Here is a 19,455-nt window from a genome sequence, read left to right as displayed (position 1 = left end):
ATTTATTGCCGAAACGTTGATTTACTCTACGATAAATAACTTATGAAGACACGTAAGTCCTTCCCACCCACCAAAATTAAAGCCGGGTCACCATATGGAGAAGACCCGGGCCAGAATGTCCTGGGGAACCTACCTCAACCTGTACCACCAAAATTAAAATTTATTTGCATAAATCTCTAAATTCTTGAGGGTCATTCATTGCACCTCTCCAGGCTGACATTGACCACCTCCACTTCAAGGTTAATGGACTGATCACATTATCTTTACCTCGCTACTACTGCTGTTGCTGTCTTTCTCTTACTTTCCTCTGTATTCCACTGAATACAAAGGTGACTAATACAAGGAGACGCTCAGTTCCCTGTTTGCTAATAGCGAGACAGAAGGTAAACTCTCACAACCAGATTTACCTTTATGAAAACCAAGCAAAGTCTTAGAGGACGTAATGGATTTGTGTGTGTGTGTGTGTGTGTGTGTGTGTGTGTGTGTGTGTGTGTGTGTGTGTGTGTGTGTGTGTGTGTGTGTGTGTGTGTGTGTGTGTGTGTACTCACCTAGTTGAGGTTGCGGGGGTCGAGTCCGAGCTCCTGGCCCCGCGTGTGTGTGTGAGTGTGTGTGTGTGTGTGTATGTGTGTGTGTGCGTGTGAGAGAGTTATTGTAATATACTGGACATGTGCTGAAGGGTATCAGTGTTACAGGGGTGGAGGGGCGAGTGTTGCAGAGGCATAGGGACGAGTGTTGCAGGGGTGTAGGAATGAGTGTTGTAGAGGCATAGGGACGAGTGTTGCAGGGGTGTAGGGATGAGTGTTGTAGAGGTGTAGGGATGAGTGTTGCAGGGATGTGAGGACGAGTGTTTCAGGGGTGTAGGGATGATTGTTGCAGGGGTGTAGGGACGAGTGTTGCGTGGGTGTAGGGACGAGTGCTGCAGGGGTGTAGGAACGAGTGTTGCAAGGCTGTAGGGACGAGTGTTGCAGGGGTGTAGGGGCGAGTGTTACAGGGGTGTAGGGACGAGTGTTGCTTGGGTGTAGGGACGAGGGTTGTTGGGGTGTAGGGACGAGTGTTGCAGGGGTGTAGGGACGAGTGTTGCAGGGGTGTTGGGACGAGTGTTGCAGGGGTGTAGGGACGAGTGTTGCTAGGGTGTAGGGACGAGTGTTGCAGGTGTGTAGGGACGAGTGTTGCAGGGGTGTAGGGACGAGTGTTGCAGGGGTGTAGGGATGAGTGTTACAGGGGTGTAGGGACGAGTGTTGCTGTGGTGTAGGGACGAGAGTTGCTGAGGTGTAGGGACGAGTGTTGCTGGGGTGTAGGGACGAGTGTTGCTTGGGTGTAGGGACGAGTGTTGCTAGGTGTAGGGACGAGTGTTGCTAGGGTGTAGGGACGAGGGTTGCTGGAGTGTAGGGACGAGTGTTGCTGGGGTGTAGGGACGAGTGTTGCTGGGGTGTAGGGACGAGTGTTGCTAGGGTGTAGGGACGAGTGTTGCAGGGGTATAGGGACGAGTGTTGCTGGGGTGTAGGGACGAGTGTTGCAGGGGTGTAGGGACGAGTGTTGATGGGGTGTAGGGACGAGTGTTAGGGTGTAGGGACGAGTGTTGCTAGGGTGTAGGGACGAGTGTTGCTGGGGTGTAGGGATGAATGTTGCTGGGGTGTAGGGACGAGTGTTGCTGGGGTGTAGGGACGAGTGTTGCTGGGGTGTAGGGACGAATGTTGCTGGGGTGTAGGGACGAGTGTTGATGGGGTGTAGGGACGAGTGTTGCTAGGGTGTAGGGACGAGTGTTGCAGGGGAGTGGAAACAATCTCTCCCCAGACTCACGTCACACTCTCTCCCTTCTCCTACCCACCACCCCCAGCACGTGTCAGAGATACCCTTCCACGAACTCCTCCCTACCCCCCTCCCTCCCTTCCTTCCTCCCTCTCTCACACCTTCTCCCTCTCTATCCCCTTTCCCCCTCCCTCTACCCTCCCTCTACCCTCCCTCTACTACGTTATGTAATACCTCCAAATGAAGCTACAATAAACACAGACTCACCAAAACTGGACTGTTGAAGACTGGAGAAACGTCGCCTAATCTGACAAATTGCGATATGTGCTTTTAAATGGTAGAGTTAGAAATTGGCGAAATCAGCATAAATCTGCAGCAACTGTATGTTGCTATCATGTCAACATGGACCAGGATCTCTAAGGAATGTCTCCAGTACCTTGTTGAATCCATGCCACGAAGAACTCAGGCTGTTCTGGGGTCCCAGAACTCTACCCAGCAGTATGAGGCTGTACCGTCTCCCACCGAGGCTGGTCACACGAAAAAGAACAAGCTCTTTCATAGAGTTTTTCTTCTTTTTACGTTTAGTAATTTATACAGGAGGTGTTACTAGCCCCTTGTTCCTGATATTTTAATCGCCTCTTGTGACACACATGGATTACGGAGGAAGAATTCTTCTCCACTTTCCCATTTAGTGTAATATATATATACATATATATATATATATATATATATATATATATATATATATATATATATATATATATATATATATATATATATATATACATATACATATATACATATATATATCAAGGATCATATTATCAAGGAACATAAGAACATAATAAAGAAGGAACACTGCAGCAGGCCTACTGGCCTATGCGAGGCAGGTCCATGTCACCCCCTGCGTAGGCCAGTGACTCACCTAGTCAGGTCACCTACACTTCATAATGGGACACGGCATCAACCTACTAGCACAAGCTAGTCAGGTCCAGCTCACACCCACCCTCACTCATATATTTATCTAACCTACTTTTAAAACTACACAACGTTTTAGCTTCTATGACGGTACTCGGGAATTTGTTCAACTCATCCATAACTCTGTTACCAAACCAGTTCTTTCCTATATCCTTCCTGAATCTAAATTTTTACAACTTTAAACCATTGCTGCGAGTCGTGTTTGGGCTAGATATTTTTAGCACGCTATTTACATCCCCATTATTTATTCCTGTTTTCCACTTATACACCTCAATCTTATCAACCCTAGTTCTACGCCTTTCTAGAGAGTGCAGATTCAGGGCCCTCAGTCTATCCTCATAGGGAAGATTTCTGATACATGGGATCAACTTTGTCATCCTCCTTTGTACATTTTCCAGAGCAGTTATATCCATTCTGTAATACGGTGACCAAAACTGTGCAGCATAATCTTGATGAGGCCTAACCAAAGATATGTAGAAATTGAAGAACAAACTGAGGACTTCTATTATTTATACTTCTTGATATGAAGTCAAGGATTATGTTAGCTTTATTGCGAACATGTACGTATATGTATAATGTGAGATGTCACGAAAGCGCCTGCAATTTCACTATTTTTTCACAGTGGTTGTTCTGCATATTGTGATATCACTTGCGTCCTGTGATCTTATTGCATTGATATTCTTTCAACAAACCGGCCGCATCCCACCGAAGCAGGGTGGCCCAAAAAGAAAAACAAAAGTTTCTCTTTTTAAATTTAGTAATTTGTACAGGAGAAGGGGTTTATATATATATATATATATATATATATATATATATATATATATATATATATATATATATATATATATATATGTATGTGTAGAAAAAAATTTGGTAATAAGTAATACATATTTTATGAAAAAGAGGATAAATAAATATACAAGGTATGATGTAGCACGCAATGAAAGTAGTTTGTTAGATTATGTATTGGTGGATAAAAGGTTGATGGGTAAGCTCCAGGATGTACATGTTTATAGAGGGGCAACTGATATATCGGATCATTATTTAGTTGTAGCTACAGTTAGAGTAAGAGGTAGATGGGAAAAGAAGAAGGTGGCAACAACAAGTAAGAGGGAGGTGAAAGTGTATAAACTAAGGGAGGAGGAAGTTTGGGTGAGATATAAGCGACTATTGGCAAGAAGGTGGGCTAGTGCAAAGATGAGTAGTGGGGGGGGGTTGAAGAGGTTTGGAATAGTTTTAAAAATGCAGTATTAGAATGTGGGGCAGAAGTTTGTGGTTATAGGAGGGTGGGTGCAGGAGGAAAGAGGAGTGACTGGTGGAATGATGAAGTAAAGGGTGTGATAAAAGAGAAAAAGGTAGCTTATGAGAGGTTTTTACAAAGCAGAAGTGTTATAAGAAGAGCAGAGTATATGGAGAGTAAAAGAAAGGTGAAGAGAGTGGTGAGAGAGTGCAAAAGGAGAGCGGATGATAGAGTGGGAGAGGCACTGTCAAGAAATTTTAATGAAAATAAGAAAAACTTTTGGAGTGAGTTAAACAAGTTAAGAAAGCCTAGGGAAAGTATGGATTTGTCAGTTAAAAACAGAGTAGGGGAATTAGTAGATGGGGAAAGGGAGGTATTAGGTAGATGGCGAGAATATTTTGAGGAACTTTTAAATGTTGAGGAAGAAAGGGAGGCGGTAATTTCATGCACTGGCCAGGGAGGTATACCATCTTTTAGGAGTGAAGAAGAGCAGAATGTAAGTGTGGTGGAGGTACGTGAGGCATTACGTAGAATGAAAGGGGGTAAAGCAGCTGGAACTGATGGGATCATGACAGAAATGTTAAAAGCAGGGGGGGATATAATGTTGGAGTGGTTGGTACTTTTGTTTAATAAATGTATGAAAGAGGGGACGGTACCTAGGGATTGGCGGAGAGCATGTATAGTCCCTTTATATAAAGGGAAAGGGGACAAAAGAGATTGTAAAAATTATAGAGGAATAAGTTTACTGAGTATACCAGGAAAAGTATACGGTAGGGTTATAATTGAAAGAATTAGAGGTAAGACAGAATGTAGGATTGCGGATGAGCAAGGAGGTTTCAGAGTGGGTAGGGGATGTGTAGATCAAGTGTTTACATTGAAGCATATATGTGAACAGTATTTAGATAAAGGTAGGGAAGTTTTTATTGCATTTATGGATTTAGAAAAGGCATATGATAGAGTGGATAGAGGAGCAATGTGGCAGATGTTGCAAGTATATGGAATAGGTGGTAAGTTACTAAATGCTGTTAAGAGTTTTTATAAGGGTAGTGAGGCTCAGGTTAGGGTGTGTAGAAGAGAGGGAGAATACTTCCCGGTAAAAGTAGGTCTTAGACAGGGATGTGTAATGTCACCATGGTTGTTTAATATATTTATAGATGGGGTTGTAAAAGAAGTAAATGCTAAGGTGTTCGGGAGAGGGGTTGGGTTAAATTATGGGGAATCAAATTCAAAATGGGAAGTGACACAGTTACTTTTTGCTGATGATACTGATTCTAAAGAAAAATTGCAAAGGTTAGTGGATGAGTTTGAGAATGTGTGTAAAGGTAGAAAGTTGAAAGTGAACATAGAAAAGAGTAAGGTGATGAGGGTATCAAATGATTTAGATAAAGAAAAATTGGATATCAAATTGGGGAGGAGGAGTATATGGAAGAAGTGAATGTTTTCAGATACTTGGGAGTTGACGTGTCGGCGGATGGATTTATGAAGGATGAGGTTAATCATAGAATTGATGAGGGAAAAAAGGTGAGTGGTGCGTTGAGGTATATGTGGAGTCAAAAAACGTTATCTATGGAGGCAAAGAAGGGAATGTATGAAAGTATAGTAGTACCAACACTCTTATATGGATGTGAAGCTTGGGTGGTAAATGCAGCAGCGAGGAGACGGTTGGAGGCAGTGGAGATGTCCTGTCTAAGGGCAATGTGTGGTGTAAATATTATGCAGAAAATTCGGAGTGTGGAAATTAGGAGAAGGTGTGGAGTTAATAAAAGCATTAGTCAGAGGGCAGAAAAGGGGTTGTTGAGGTGGTTTGGTCATTTAGAGAGAATGGATCAAAGTAGAATGACATGGAAAGCATATAAATCTATAGGGGAAGGAAGGAGGGGTGGGGGTCGTCCTCGAAAGGGTTGGAAAGAGGGGGTAAAGGAGGTTTTGTGGGCGAGGGGCTTGGACTTCCAGCAAGCGTGCATGAGCGTGTTAGATAAGAGTGAATGGAGACGAATGATACTTGGGACCTGACGATCTGTTGGAGTGTGAGCAGGGTAATATTTAGTGAAGGGATTCAGGGAAACCGGTTATTTTCATATAATCGGACTTGAGTCCTGGAAATGGAGGGGTTTTGGGATATTGGCAGTTTGGAGGGATATGTTGTGTATCTTTATACGTATATGCTTCTGAACTGTTGTATTCTGAGCACCTCTGCAAAAACAGTGATAATGTGTGAGTGTGGTGAAAGTGTTGAATGATGATGAAAGTATTTTCTTTTGGGGGATTTTCTTTCTTTTTTGGGTCACCCTGCCTCGGTGGGAGACGGCCGACTTGTTGAAATATATATATATATATATATATATATATATATATATATATATATATATATATATATATATATATATATATATATATATAGATATATATATATATATTATACCTTGCGTTGTATATGCCTCTAATATATACCTATCTATGTATGGATGAGTTATGCCTTCTTGATTATTTCCATTTGTTTATCTTAATAAAAATTCTGTATACGCATGTACTCACCTATATGTGATTGCAGGGATCGAATCTCAGCTCTTGGCTCCTGTTCGCTGGCCGCTATTGCGTTCTCTCTCTCTTGGTATCGAAAGCCCTGTTTGTTCATATTTGTGTATGTACGTATATGCATAATTATGTTAACATGGGTATTTGTATATCTTCATGTGTGTATGGGCATGCTATTTTTTTTTTAGTTACCCAGATTAACAAATTAATGGTTTCTCTCCTACCTTGGCAGAGTCAACCAGTACGGCTTCAAGTATCACCTTGAGACTCCCATCTCGACGTCACAGCGGCGGGAGGACGACCGTATCACCTACATCAACAAGGGTCAGTTCTATGGCATCACCATGGAGTACATCCCAGACCCGGAGAAGCCCCTCAAGTCTGGCACAGTCAAGGTACGTGCTGCAGAGGTTGCTGGAGGTGTAGAGGAGAGAGAGAGAGAGAGAGAGAGAGAGAGAGAAGTTTGTCTCAGTTGGAGGAGAGGTTTGAGATCTATAGACATTGTAAAGAGGGAGATGTTGTGTCTCCTTGATACTGCGTAGAATCAGGGAGACTTGTTCCCCGTCCTAAAGGCGGTATAGAAGGAAGGAATGTCGTGTTTGTCGTTGTAGAGGCGGTGTAGAAGTGTGAGGTTTCTTAGAGCTTATGAGAGAAGGGCTCATGAGGAATGTAGAAGTTTTATAGGAGGAGGAGAGCTTCATCAAGCCGGCTTGATAAAGCTCCTGGAGAACGAAACGTTGCCACAATAAAATGTCACATTAGTTAAGCTTGCATCCTTTTACTTAACATCATAATTAAAGTAACATGAAATTACTGGCAGATGGATTACGTGTGATGATACCATTAAATAACTACCAAGACTGCTCTCATGTTACATCTTGACACTTCTTGTGAAGGACTTTTTCAGACACTAGTAGTGACATAACACTCAGTGGGAAAATAAACATTGTCATGGGAAAACCTCACTGGATACACTGGACAGTACTTGTACTGAAGTATTGATTATGATGTGTTACTGGCCACTAGAAGCGCCCATGTTGAGCTGCCTTACACACCCGTCAAACTCTCACACAACTGCATTTTTCACATCTTTTACCATTTTCATGCAAAAAGAAAGTGAACTTGGAATATGTGCGTCGGTGCGTGCGTGCGTGTTTGTGCACATGTGTGTATACATGTGAATCAGTGTCTTAATGCGTAAATAAAAAAATAACCAGAAGGCGTAATCACACATGTGTTCTCAACTTGGTACACATAAAATCAGTTATTGTATTAAAATACATCCCGTGATAAAAATCAGTTGTGAAAAACAGCAACATGAAACTGAGTAATGAGATATGAGGGAATGATGGTAGGTAGAGGGTAGAGCTCGATATTATTGAGCACTTGTGTTCTCATCTCCTGCTCGTAAACGAATATTCCTGGAAAATACACCAGTTATGCCTAATAACATCCAGTTGTTGAGAATGTTCTTAATGTTTGTTTAGTGTACAACATAAATGTGCGTGTGAATGTGTGTGTACTCACCTAGTTGTACTCACCTAGTTGTGGTTGCAGGGGTCGAGTCATAGCTTCTGGCCCCGCCTCTTCACTGGCAGCTACTAGGTCACTCTCCCTGCACCATGAGCTTTATCATACCTCTGCTTAAAGCTATGAATGGATCCTGCCTCCACTACATCGTTTCCCAAACTATTCCACTTCCTGACAACTCTGTGACTGAAGAAATACTTCCTAACATCCCTGTGACTCATCTGTGTCTTCAACTTCCAACTGTGTCCCCTTGTTGCTGTATCCCATCTCTGGAACGTTCTGTCTCTGTCCACCTTATCAATTCCTCTCAGTATTTTAAATGTCGTTATCATGTCTCCCCTATCTCTCCTGTCCTCACGTGTCGTAAGGTCGATTTCCCTTAACCTCTCCTCGTAGGACATATGCCTTAGCTCTGGGACTAGTCTTGTTGCAAACCTTAGCCCTTTCTCTATTTTTTTTACGTGCTTGGCTAGGTGTGGGTTCCAAACTGGTGCCGCATACTCCAATGTGGGCCTAACGTACACGGTGTACAGAGTCCTGAACGATTCCTTATTAAGATGTCGGAATGCTGTTCTGAGGTTTGCCAGGCACTCATATGCTGCAGCAGTTATTTGGTTGATGTGCGCTTCGGGAGATGTGCCTGGTGTTATACTCACCCTAAGATCTTTTTCCTTGAGTGAGGTTTGCAGTCTCTGGCTTCCTAGACTGTATTGCGTTTGAAGTTTTTTTTGCCCTTTCCCAATCTTCATGACTTTGCATTTGGTGGGGTTGAACTCCAGGATCCAAATGCTGGACCAGGCCTGCAGCCTGTCCAGATCACTTTGTAGTTCTGCCTGGTCCTCGTCCGATTGAATTCTTCTCATCAAGTTCACATCATCTGCAATTAGGGACACTTCGGAGTCTATACCTTCCGTCATGTTCACAAATACCAGGAATAGCACCGGTCCTAGGACTGACCCCTGTGGGACCCCACTCGTCGCAGGTGCCCACTCTGACACCTCGCCACGTATACTCACCTAATTGTACTCACCTAATTGTGGTTGCAGGGGTCAAGACTCCGCTCCTGGCCCCGCCTCCTCATTGATCGCTACTAGGTCCTCTCTCTCTCTCTGCTTCCTGAGATTTGTCATACCTCGTCTTAAAGCTATGTATGGTACCTGCCTCCGCTACATCATTTGCTAGGCAATTCCACTTCCTGACGACTCTATAACTAAAGAAATACTCCCTAACATCTCCGAATTGTGTTCCCTCTCTTGTGTTCAAATTGTGTCCCATCTCTGGAACATTCTGTCTCTGTCCACCTTATCTATTCCACGCAGTATTTTGTATGTCGTTACCATGTCTTCCCTGACCCTCCTGTCCTCCAGTGTCGTCAGTCCAATTTCCCTCAACCTTTCATCGTTGGACATTCCCCTGAGTTCCGGAACTATCCTTGTTACAAACCTTTGTACTTTCTCTAATTTCTTGACGTGCTTGACCAGGTGTGGGTTCCAAACTGGTGCTGCATATTCCAGTATGGGCCTGACGTACACAGTGTACAGTGTCTTGAACGATTCCTTACTAAGGTATCGGAACGCTATTCTCAGGTTTGCCAGGTGCCCATATGCTGCAGCAGTTATCTGGTTGATGTGTGCTTCCGGTGACATGCCCTGTGTTATGGTCGCCCCAAGATCTTTCTCCTTGAGTGAGATTTGCAGCCTTTGTCCACCTAGCCTATACTCTGTCTGCGGTCTTCTTTGCCCTTCTCCAATCTTCATGACTTTGCATTTGGCGGGGATGAATTCGAGAAGCCAGTTGCTGGACCACGTGTCCAGGGTGTCCAGGTCTCTTTGTAGTCCTGCCTGATCCTTATCTGATTTAATTTTTCTCATTAACTTCACATCATCTGCGAACAGGGACACCTCTGAGTCTATCCCTTCCATCATGTCATTCACATGTATCAGACCTAGGACTGACCCCTGTGGGACCCCGTTCGTCACAGGGGCCCACTGTGATATTTCTTCACGTACCATGACTCGTTGTTGCCTCCCTGTCAAGTATTCTCTGATCCATTGCAGTGCCCTTCCTGTTATATGCGCCCGATCCTCTAGCTTCTGCACTAATCTCTTGTGAGGAACTATGTCGAAGGCCTTCCTGCAGTCCAGGAAAAAGCAATCAACCCACCCCTCTTTCTCGTGTCTTACTTCTGTTACTTTACCATAAAAGTCCAGAAGGTTTGTGTGTGTGTGTGTGTGTGTGAGTGTGAGTGTGAGTGTGAGTGTGAGTGAGTGAGTGTGTGTGTGTGTGTGTGTGTGTGTGTGTGTGTGTGTGTGTGTGTGTGTGTGTATTTGTGTAGGACCGGGGATGGGGGGAGGTGTTGGAGGTTGATCCAGGGTTGGTGGTTGGATCAGGTAGCTGGGCAGGTCCCACGGGTGTAGGTGCCCGGAAACTGGGCCTCGCCACCCTTGTGGTCGCCTGGGGAATTCAACCTGTGATTGTTTTTTTTTTTTATATAAACTGTGAGTGGTGGGAATTATGTGACTTGACTGATGCTACCGACTTGAGTTTTTGTGTCTATATAATTTGTTTCACCTATATTTATATTTTCAGGGGGAAATAGGGTGAGCTCTTGATTCACGAATTTCAGGAAGTTTTTATGACAAGGTATCGAAGCCCGTTGAGAAAAACAGTCATTCCCTCCCTCTCGTTCCTGACCTTTGGTAGGCTATCAAATATCTTTATAAGGTTTGATAGGCACGACCTTCCAAACCTTATAAGAGATATATTATTTGGAAAAGTGAAGTCAACACAGCTAAGTTTTTGCAATATATTAACTAGACTTTTACTGTATACGTAGTATATAAAATATATACGGCTGTCAAGAGCTGTATGCTTTTCTCGGGAAGACTTGTGTGGAGTTCTTGTTAACAGTAGCTTGTCCAGTGCGCTTACAGGAGCATTGTCGAATTTTAATTGCAGAATTAACAATTGTAAAAGATGAGGTTCTAGCTTTCGGGAAGAGAATGAGAAATCAAAATTAAATGTGGATAAATAGGGTGGAAAATGTATTAAGGAATGTGAAATGGCTGGCAATAACGAAGGGAAACACGTTACATGTAGTGCATAGAAAATGGCTTGCAGAAGTGAGAGAAAAACTAAATTAAAGAAGGTTGACAAACAGAAATGTACAGGTGTTTACAAGAAAACAGGTAAGACGAATGCCTTAACCTGTAAAAAAAAAAGAACGTATTTTTGTCAGAGACTCGCAGGTGAGAGGTGTACCTGGCGCAGGTATTAGTGATGCAGTTAACAGATTTGATAACATCTTATCAAGTAATAGAAACAACCTCATTATCAGTCTCAGTGTTGTAGGATGTGATACTCAACGCAGCAGAGAATAGCCAAGTACGAAGCAGCTGGTGATCTAATTAGGTCACAGAAAAGGACATGTAGTATTTTACCTAGAAGAGGAATGAGCAGTAAATGGTTATCTAGGACAACTGGTGTAAATTGCTGGCTAGACGAACACTGAAAGGAACTTGCAGTTCCATTCGTTGACAATTGGGATAATTTCTTTAGCAAACATGGTATGTATGCAAGAGATGTAGTGCAGCTTTTTGGGGAAGAGGTGAGAGCATTGGCTAATTTAGTCGGAGTCATTGCTAAATTGTGTAAGAGTAAGAGTGTGTGGGGGTAAGAAAGTGGTAGTGGTACTAGGGACGGAAGAAACTAGAATTACCAGGATAGGAAAACGTTCAGAAAACAAGAGCAACAAGGCAAAAAGTTCCTTAACATCATAGCTCTATACAGATATCAGAGTGCAAGAAATGAAATAGATGAACTAAAACTATAACAGTATCTCCTGGAATTACTTTAGTAACGAAAACAGTATCTCCTGGAATTACATTAAGTAATGATGTCAGTATCTCTTGGAATTACGTTAGCAACGAAAACAAAGTCAGGGTCTCTAATTTTCGTACTTCAGATTATATAGGCGTAAGGGATTACGCCTGGGGTAACCTGACTAGGGATTATTATCTGGGAGTCAGGATATACGGTGGTAATAGTTGCCTATACGATATTTGACAAGCTTCCCAAGCTGCATTTACGTATTTCAGATAGAGAACTTATATTAAACGACTCTAAATTGATTAACGACAGATTAAGATATCTCTGATAGTCATAGCGGAATTGGTGGGAACCAGAAGTAGAACCCCTGAGAAATACAATTCTGTGAATGGTAGTGGAGTAACACTAGTAAGTTAGGAGTTAGTTGTAGCCAGCGTCTTCCATCCTGTTCTATTGCTTTAATAAATTCTACGTCATTTTTCCCCTATGTCTGGTATATGTTTTACCTTATTTTTATAACAGCAGTGAGCGGGAGGAGGGAGTGGAGGGGAAAGAGAGCCTTCTGTTTTTCTATCCTTGACATTCACACAAAGACAATATATGATAGTTATTAATCTAGAAAGAAGTAAATTTCACCAGACAGCCTCACTGCAGACCTCCCAGTCATCTGCTGTCTGTCTTTCCCATATGCTCTAATCCAATATCTCTGTCTTTCTGCCTGTCTCTGTCTCTGTCTGTCTGTCTGTCTGTCTCTCTCTCTCTCTCTCTCTCTCTCTCTGTATATATATATATATATATATATATATATATATATATATATATATATATATATATACATTGTGATCTTATTGCATATATATATATATATATATATATATATATATATATATATATATATATATATATATATATATATATATATATATATACACCCAGAGCTGCCTCTGGCAGCTCTGGGTGTGTATACACCGCTAGCTGAACTTTACGACAAAATAAAGCATTGAGGTTGGAACGCTTTCTGTGTACGCGTTGCAGTCGCCGTAAAATTCTTTAAGTGCCTCTTTTATGAGTCGATAGTTAGAGATCCCCAGCCAATAGAGAACCTCGACTTGACTGATCACATGGAGACTTTTATCAGTCTCTCTCTTGTAGCATGGGTGAGGCTGGGCTTTTTATTGATGATTTTCAACTTGGGTTTTGGAAACTGGGTGACGGATATTGCTGAGGAGTCTTGAAGAGTTATTTTGTAATGTTCGTTAGCTGACCTTAACATCTGGAGGTGGGAAGTACAGTGTCTGTACTGTGATGGATGAGTGCAGGTGAGAAGTACAGCGCCTGTACTGTGATGGATGAGTGCAGGAGGGAAGTATAGTGTCTGTACTGTGATGGATGAGTGCAGGTGGTAAGTACAGTGTCTGTACTGTGATGGATGAGTGCAGGTGGGAAGTACAGTGTCTGTACTGTGATGGATGAGCGCAGGTGGGAAGTATAGTGTCTGTACTGTGATGGATGAGTGCAGGTGGGAAGTACAGCGCCTGTACTGTGATGTATGAGTGCAGGTGGGAAGTACAGTGTCTGTACTGTGATGTATGAGTGCAGGTGGGAAGTACAGTGTCTGTACTGTGATGGGTGAGTGCAGGTGAGAAGTACAGTGTCTGTACTGTGATGGGTGAGTGCAGGTGGGAAGTACAGTGTCTGCACTGTGATGTATGAGTGCAGGTGGGGAGTACAGTGTATGTACTGTGATGGATTAGTGCAGGTGGGAAGTACAGTGTCTGTTCTGTGATGTATGAGTGCAGGTAGGAAGTACAGTGTCTGTACTGTGATGTATGAGTGCAGGTGGGAAGTACAGTGTCTGTACTGTGATGGGTGAGTGCAGTTGGGAAGTACAGTGTCTGTACTGTGATGGATGAGTGCAGGTGGGAAGTACAGTGTCTGTACTGTGATGTATGAGTGCAGGTGGGAAGTATAGTGTCTGTACTGTGATGGATGAGTGCAGGTGGGAAGTACAGCGCCTGTACTGTGATGGATGAGTGCAGGTGGGAAGTACAGTGTCTGTACTGTGATGTATGAGTGCAGGTGGGAAGTACAGTGTCTGTACTGTGATGGGTGAGTGCAGGTGAGAAGTACAGTGTCTGTACTGTGATGGGTGAGTGCAGGTGGGAAGTACAGTGTCTGCACTGTGATGTATGAGTGCAGGTGGGGAGTACAGTGTCTGTTCTGTGATGTATGAGTGCAGGTGGGAAGTACAGTGTCTGTACTGTGATGGGTGAGTGCAGTTGGGAAGTACAGTGTCTGTACTGTGATGGATGAGTGCAGGTGGGAAGTACAGTGTCTGTACTGTGATGTATGAGTGCAGGTGGGAAGTACAGTGTCTGTACTGTGATGGATGAGTGCAGGTGGAAAGTACAGTGTCTGTACTGTGATGGATGAGTGCAGTTGGGAAGTACAGTGTCTGTACTGTGATGGATGAGTGCAGGTGAGAAGTACAGTGTCTGTACTGTGATGGATGAGTGCAGGTGGGAAGTACAGTGTCTGTACTGTGATGGATGAGTGTAGGTGGGACGTACAGTGTCTGTACTGTGATGGATGAGTGCAGGTGGGAAGTACAGTGTCTGTACTGTGATGGATGAGTGCAGGTAGGAAGTACAGTGTCTGTACTGTGATGGATGAGTGCAGGTGGGAAGTACAGCGCCTGTACTGTGATGGATTAGTGCAGGTGGGAAGTATAGTGTCTGTACTGTGATGGATGAGTGCAGGTGGGAAGTACAGTGTCTGTACTGTGATGGATGAGTGCAGGTGGGAAGTACAGTGTCTGTACTGTGATGGGTGAGTGCAGGTGAGAAGTACAGTGTCTGTACTGTGATGGGTGAGTGCAGGTGAGAAGTACAGTGTCTGTACTGTGATGGGTGAGTGCAGGTGGGAAGTACAGTGTCTGTACTGTGATATATGAGTGCAGGTGGGGAGTACAGTGTATGTACTGTGATGGATTATTGCAGGTGGGAAGTACAGTGTCTGTACTGTGATGTATGAGTGCAGGTGGGAAGTACAGTGTCTGTACTGTGATGTATGAGTGCAGGTGGGAAGTACAGTGTCTGTACTGTGATGGATGAGTGCAGTTGGGAAGTACAGTGTCTGTACTCTGATGGATGAGTGCAGGTGGGAAGTACAGTGTCTGTACTGTGATGGATGAGTGCAGGTGGGAAGTACAGTGTCTGTACTGTGATGGGTGAGTGCAGGTGGGAAGTACAGTGTCTGTACTGTGATGGATGAGTGCAGGTGGGAAGTACAGTGTCTGTACTGTGATGTATGAGTGCAGGTGGGAAGTACAGTGTCTGTACTGTGATGGATGAGTGCAGGTGGGAAGTATAGTGTCTGTACTGTGATGGATGAGTGCAGGTGGGAAGTACAGTGTCTGTACTGTGATGGATGTGTGCAGGTGGGAAGTACAGTGTCTGTACTGTGATGGGTGAGTGCAGGTGAGAAGTACAGTGTCTGTACTGTGATGGGTGAGTGCAGGTGGGAAGTACAGTGTCTGTACTGTGATGTATGAGTGCAGGTGGGAAGTACAGTGTCTGTACTGTGATGGGTGAGTGCAGGTGGGAAGTACAGTGTCTGTACTGTGATGTATGAGTGCAGGTGGGGAGTACAGTGTCTGTACTGTGATGGATTAGTGCAGGTGGGAAGTATAGTGTCTGTACTGTGATGGATGAGTGCAGGTGGGAAGTACAGTGTCTGTACTGTGATGGATGAGTGCAGGTGGGAAGTACAGTGTCTGTACTGTGATGGGTGAGTGCAGGTGAGAGGTACAGTGTCTGTACTGTGATGGGTGAGTGCAGGTGGGAAGTACAGTGTCTGTACTGTGATGTATGAGTGCAGGTGTGAAGTACAGTGTCTGTACTGTGATGGGTGAGTGCAGGTGGGAAGTACAGTGTCTGTACTGTGATGCATGAGTGCAGGTGGGGAGTACAGTGTCTGTACTGTGATGGATTAGTGCAGGTGGGAAATACAGTGTCTGTACTGTGATGTATGAGTGCAGGTGGGAAGTACAGTGTCTGCATTGAGATGTATGAGTGCAGGTGGGAAGTACAGTGTCTGTACTGTGATGGGTGAGTGCAGTTGGGAAGTACAGTGTCTGTACTGTGATGGATGAGTGCAGGTGGGAAGTACAGTGTCTGTACTGTGATGTATGAGTGCAGGTGGGAAGTACAGTGTCTGTACTGTGATGGGTGACTGCAGGTGGGAAGTACAGTGTCTGTACTGTGATGAATGAGTGCAGGTGGGAAGTACAGTGTCTGTACTGTGATGTATGAGTGCAGGTGGGAAGTACAGTGTCTGTACTGTCATGGATGAGTGCAGGTGGAAAGTACAGTGTCTGTACTGTGATGGATGAGTGCAGTTGGGAAGTACAGTGTATGTACTGTGATGGATGAATGCAGGTGAGAAGTACAGTGTCTGTACTGTGATGGATGAGTGCAGGTGGGAAGTACAGTGTCTGTACTGTGATGGATGAGTGTAGGTGGGACGTACAGTGTCTGTACTGTGATGGATGAGTGCAGGTGGGAAGTACAGTGTCTGTACTGTGATGGATGAGTGCAGGTAGGAAGTACAGTGTCTGTACTGTGATGGATGAGTGCAGGTGGGAAGTACAGTGCCTGTACTGTGATGTATGAGTGCAGGTGGGAAGTACAGCGCCTGTACTGTGATGTATGAGTGCAGGTGGCAAGTACAGTGCTTGTACTGTGATGTATGAGTGCAGGTGGGAAGTACAGTGCCTATACTGTGATGGATGAGTGTAGGTGGGAAGTACAGTGCCTGTACTGTGATGGATGAGTGCAGTTGGGAAGTACAGTGCCTGTACTGTGATGGATGAGTGCAGGTGGGAAGTACAGTGCCTGTTCTGTGATGGATGAGTGCAGGTGGAAAGTACAGTGCCTGTACTGTGATGGATGAGTACAGTTGGGAAGTACAGTGTCTGTACTGTGATGGATGAGTGTAGGTGGGAAGTATAATGCCTGAACTGTGATGGATGAATGCAGGTGGGAAGTACAGTGCCTGTACTGTGATGGATGAGTGCAGGTGGGAAGACTGTGTCTGTACTGTGATGGATGAGTGCAGGTGGGAAGTACAGTGCCTGTACTGTGATGGATGAGTGCAGTTGGGAAGTACAGTGCCTGTACTGTGATAGATGGGTGCAGGAGGGAAGTACACTGACTGTGTTATGATGGATGGGTACAGTTGGAAAGTACAGTGACTGTACGATAAAGAATGAGTGGAGGTAGACAGAAAGAAGATAGATGACAGCTTGTGGAAGATAGATGTTCATTTCACTTAGAACACCACTGCCTTCACTTAGAACACCACTGCCTTCACTTAGAACACCACTGCCTTCACTTAGAACACCACTGCCTTCACTTAGAACACCACTGCCTTCACTTAGAACACCACTGCCTTCACTTAGAACACCACTGCCTTCACTTAGAACACCACTGCCTTCACTTAGAACACCACTGCCTTCACTTAGAACACCACTGCCTTCACTTAGAACACCACTGCCTTCACTTAGAACACCACTGCCTTCACTTAGAACACCACTGCCTTCACTTAGAACACCACTGCCTTCACTTAGAACACCACTGCCTTCACTTAGAACACCACTGCCTTCACTTAGAACACCACTGCCTTCACTTAGAACACCACTGCCTTCACTTAGAACACCACTGCCTTCACTTAGAACACCACTGCCTTCACTTAGAACACCACTGCCTTCACTTAGAACACCACTGCCTTCACTTAGAACACCACTGCCTTCACTTAGAACACCACTGCCTTCACTTAGAACACCACTGCCTTCACTTAGAACACCACTGCCTTCACTTAGAACACCACTGCCTTCACTCAGAACACCACTGCCTTCACTTAGAACACCACTGCCTTCACTTAGAACACCACTGCCTTCACTCAGAACACCACTGCCTTCACTTAGAACACCACTGCCTTCACTTAGAACACTTGAGTGGTCTAAGTGAATGCATCTGTTTCCATTTTCCTCAAAAGAGTTTCTAGGACAGAAAGTATATGAAGTTCAAGAACTGAGACGAGCATATGTTGACATGTTAGGAGTGGTGGAGGTGGTATTATCTGCCTTAGAACCCCCGCAGTTCTTTCTTTAGTGGATACAGGTGAATGCAGTGTTCACCTGTATTCCACTGGCAATGCTTGTTGTGCAGGCGAAACGTTCCGGCAACAAAGGTGCCCACAAGTGTTGCAAATGTCTTATATATCACCTTGACGGTATTGTATACCATCAGTAATAAGGTACCTTCTGCAGTGCTCGCTAATTTAAATCAGCATCATATAGTGACGGTGTCACTGTTGGGTAGCAGTAGTTTGGTAATGATTATTACTTTAATGGTATGTAAATCTGACAAGTATATAAACAAGACACGAAGGGAACACCTGGGCATATTTACTGTTCTGATATATCAGGGCTGGAGAACTGAACACCTATTCAGATTTCCTCGTTTATTCTTTGTACTGGAGTAACGCAGCTGCTGTTTGGCCACAAGTCTCACGTTGGTCACTAATTATACCGAAGTCGTGTACTTGACTCTTGTTCGTCGATTCCTTGTGGTCAGGTCTTGGAAGCACTACAGCTGCCTGAGGTCAGGCAGCTGCTTGAGTGAAGGTAATTACAATGGTCAGTTGTAATTTAGTTACCGGTGGATTTAGAGTGATCCTTAAGTGTATATATGGTCTCTGACAACGTTGTGGCTTAGGGAAGGAGATTTAAGTTCATACATCAACATACTCGCCTTCACTTCTGAAAAAAATAGTGACTGGTTATGAAGTCACTCATAAAAGTTTAGGTTACCTTTGTTAGGTAAGGTTAGGTTAGGCTAGGCTAGGCTAGGCTAGGCTAGGTTAGGTTAGGTTAGGCTAGGCTAGGCTAGGCTAGGTTAGGTTAGGCAAGGCTAGGCTAGGCTAGGCTAGGCTAGGTTAGGTTAGGCTAGGCTAGGCTAGGTTAGGTTAGGTTAGGTTAGGCTAGGCTAGGCTAGGCTAGGTTAGGTTAGGTTAGGTTAGGTTAGGCTAGGCTAGGCTAGGTTAGGCTAGGCTAGGTTAGGTTTCAGAAGTCGTGGTTCTCTCTTTTCTGTGACTTTTATTTTACCCAGACACTTGAAAAATAGACAAAAAAAAATTTCATCTTAAGAGTAGATGTTGAAGTGTTGGAGAAGTGATAAAGTGTTGGAGAAGTGATAAAGTGTTGGAGAAGTGATAAAGTGTTGGAGAAAGTTGTGAATTAACATTGATAAATAATAATAATAATAATAATAATAATAATAATAATAATAATAATAATAATAATAATAATAATATATTTCGGCATGATACAGTGTTTATACAGAGATTAATGACATTTAGTTGTGCATAAAGAAAGCCCATAGTTATGCAGATTATTCAGAGTTCTTACTTGTCGTAGAAATTATAAAGGGAGGGAGTAACGAGTTAACTGAGTGTGACGACAGTAGAGGGAGTAACGAGTTAACTGAGAGAGACGACAGTGGAGGGAGTAACGAGTTAACTGAGTGTGACGA

The 19,455-nt window shown here is 43.8% G+C and overlaps 1 protein-coding gene across 1 annotated transcript in view; it reads left to right on the top strand.

Moving 5' to 3' along the window:
* The window catches only part of grh (grainy head), an 893,472-nt gene that overhangs the window by 598,113 nt on the left and 275,904 nt on the right, over positions 1-19,455 (top strand). The window contains exon 6 of the mRNA XM_070091236.1: positions 6,735-6,897. Within this exon, the coding sequence (XP_069947337.1) occupies positions 6,735-6,897 (163 nt within the window). The remainder of the gene's footprint in view (positions 1-6,734; positions 6,898-19,455) is intronic.

Source organism: Cherax quadricarinatus, chromosome 34 (genome assembly GCF_038502225.1).
Source record: "Cherax quadricarinatus isolate ZL_2023a chromosome 34, ASM3850222v1, whole genome shotgun sequence".
NCBI lineage: Eukaryota > Metazoa > Arthropoda > Malacostraca > Decapoda > Parastacidae > Cherax > Cherax quadricarinatus.
This window is presented reverse-complemented; position numbering and strand designations above follow the sequence as displayed.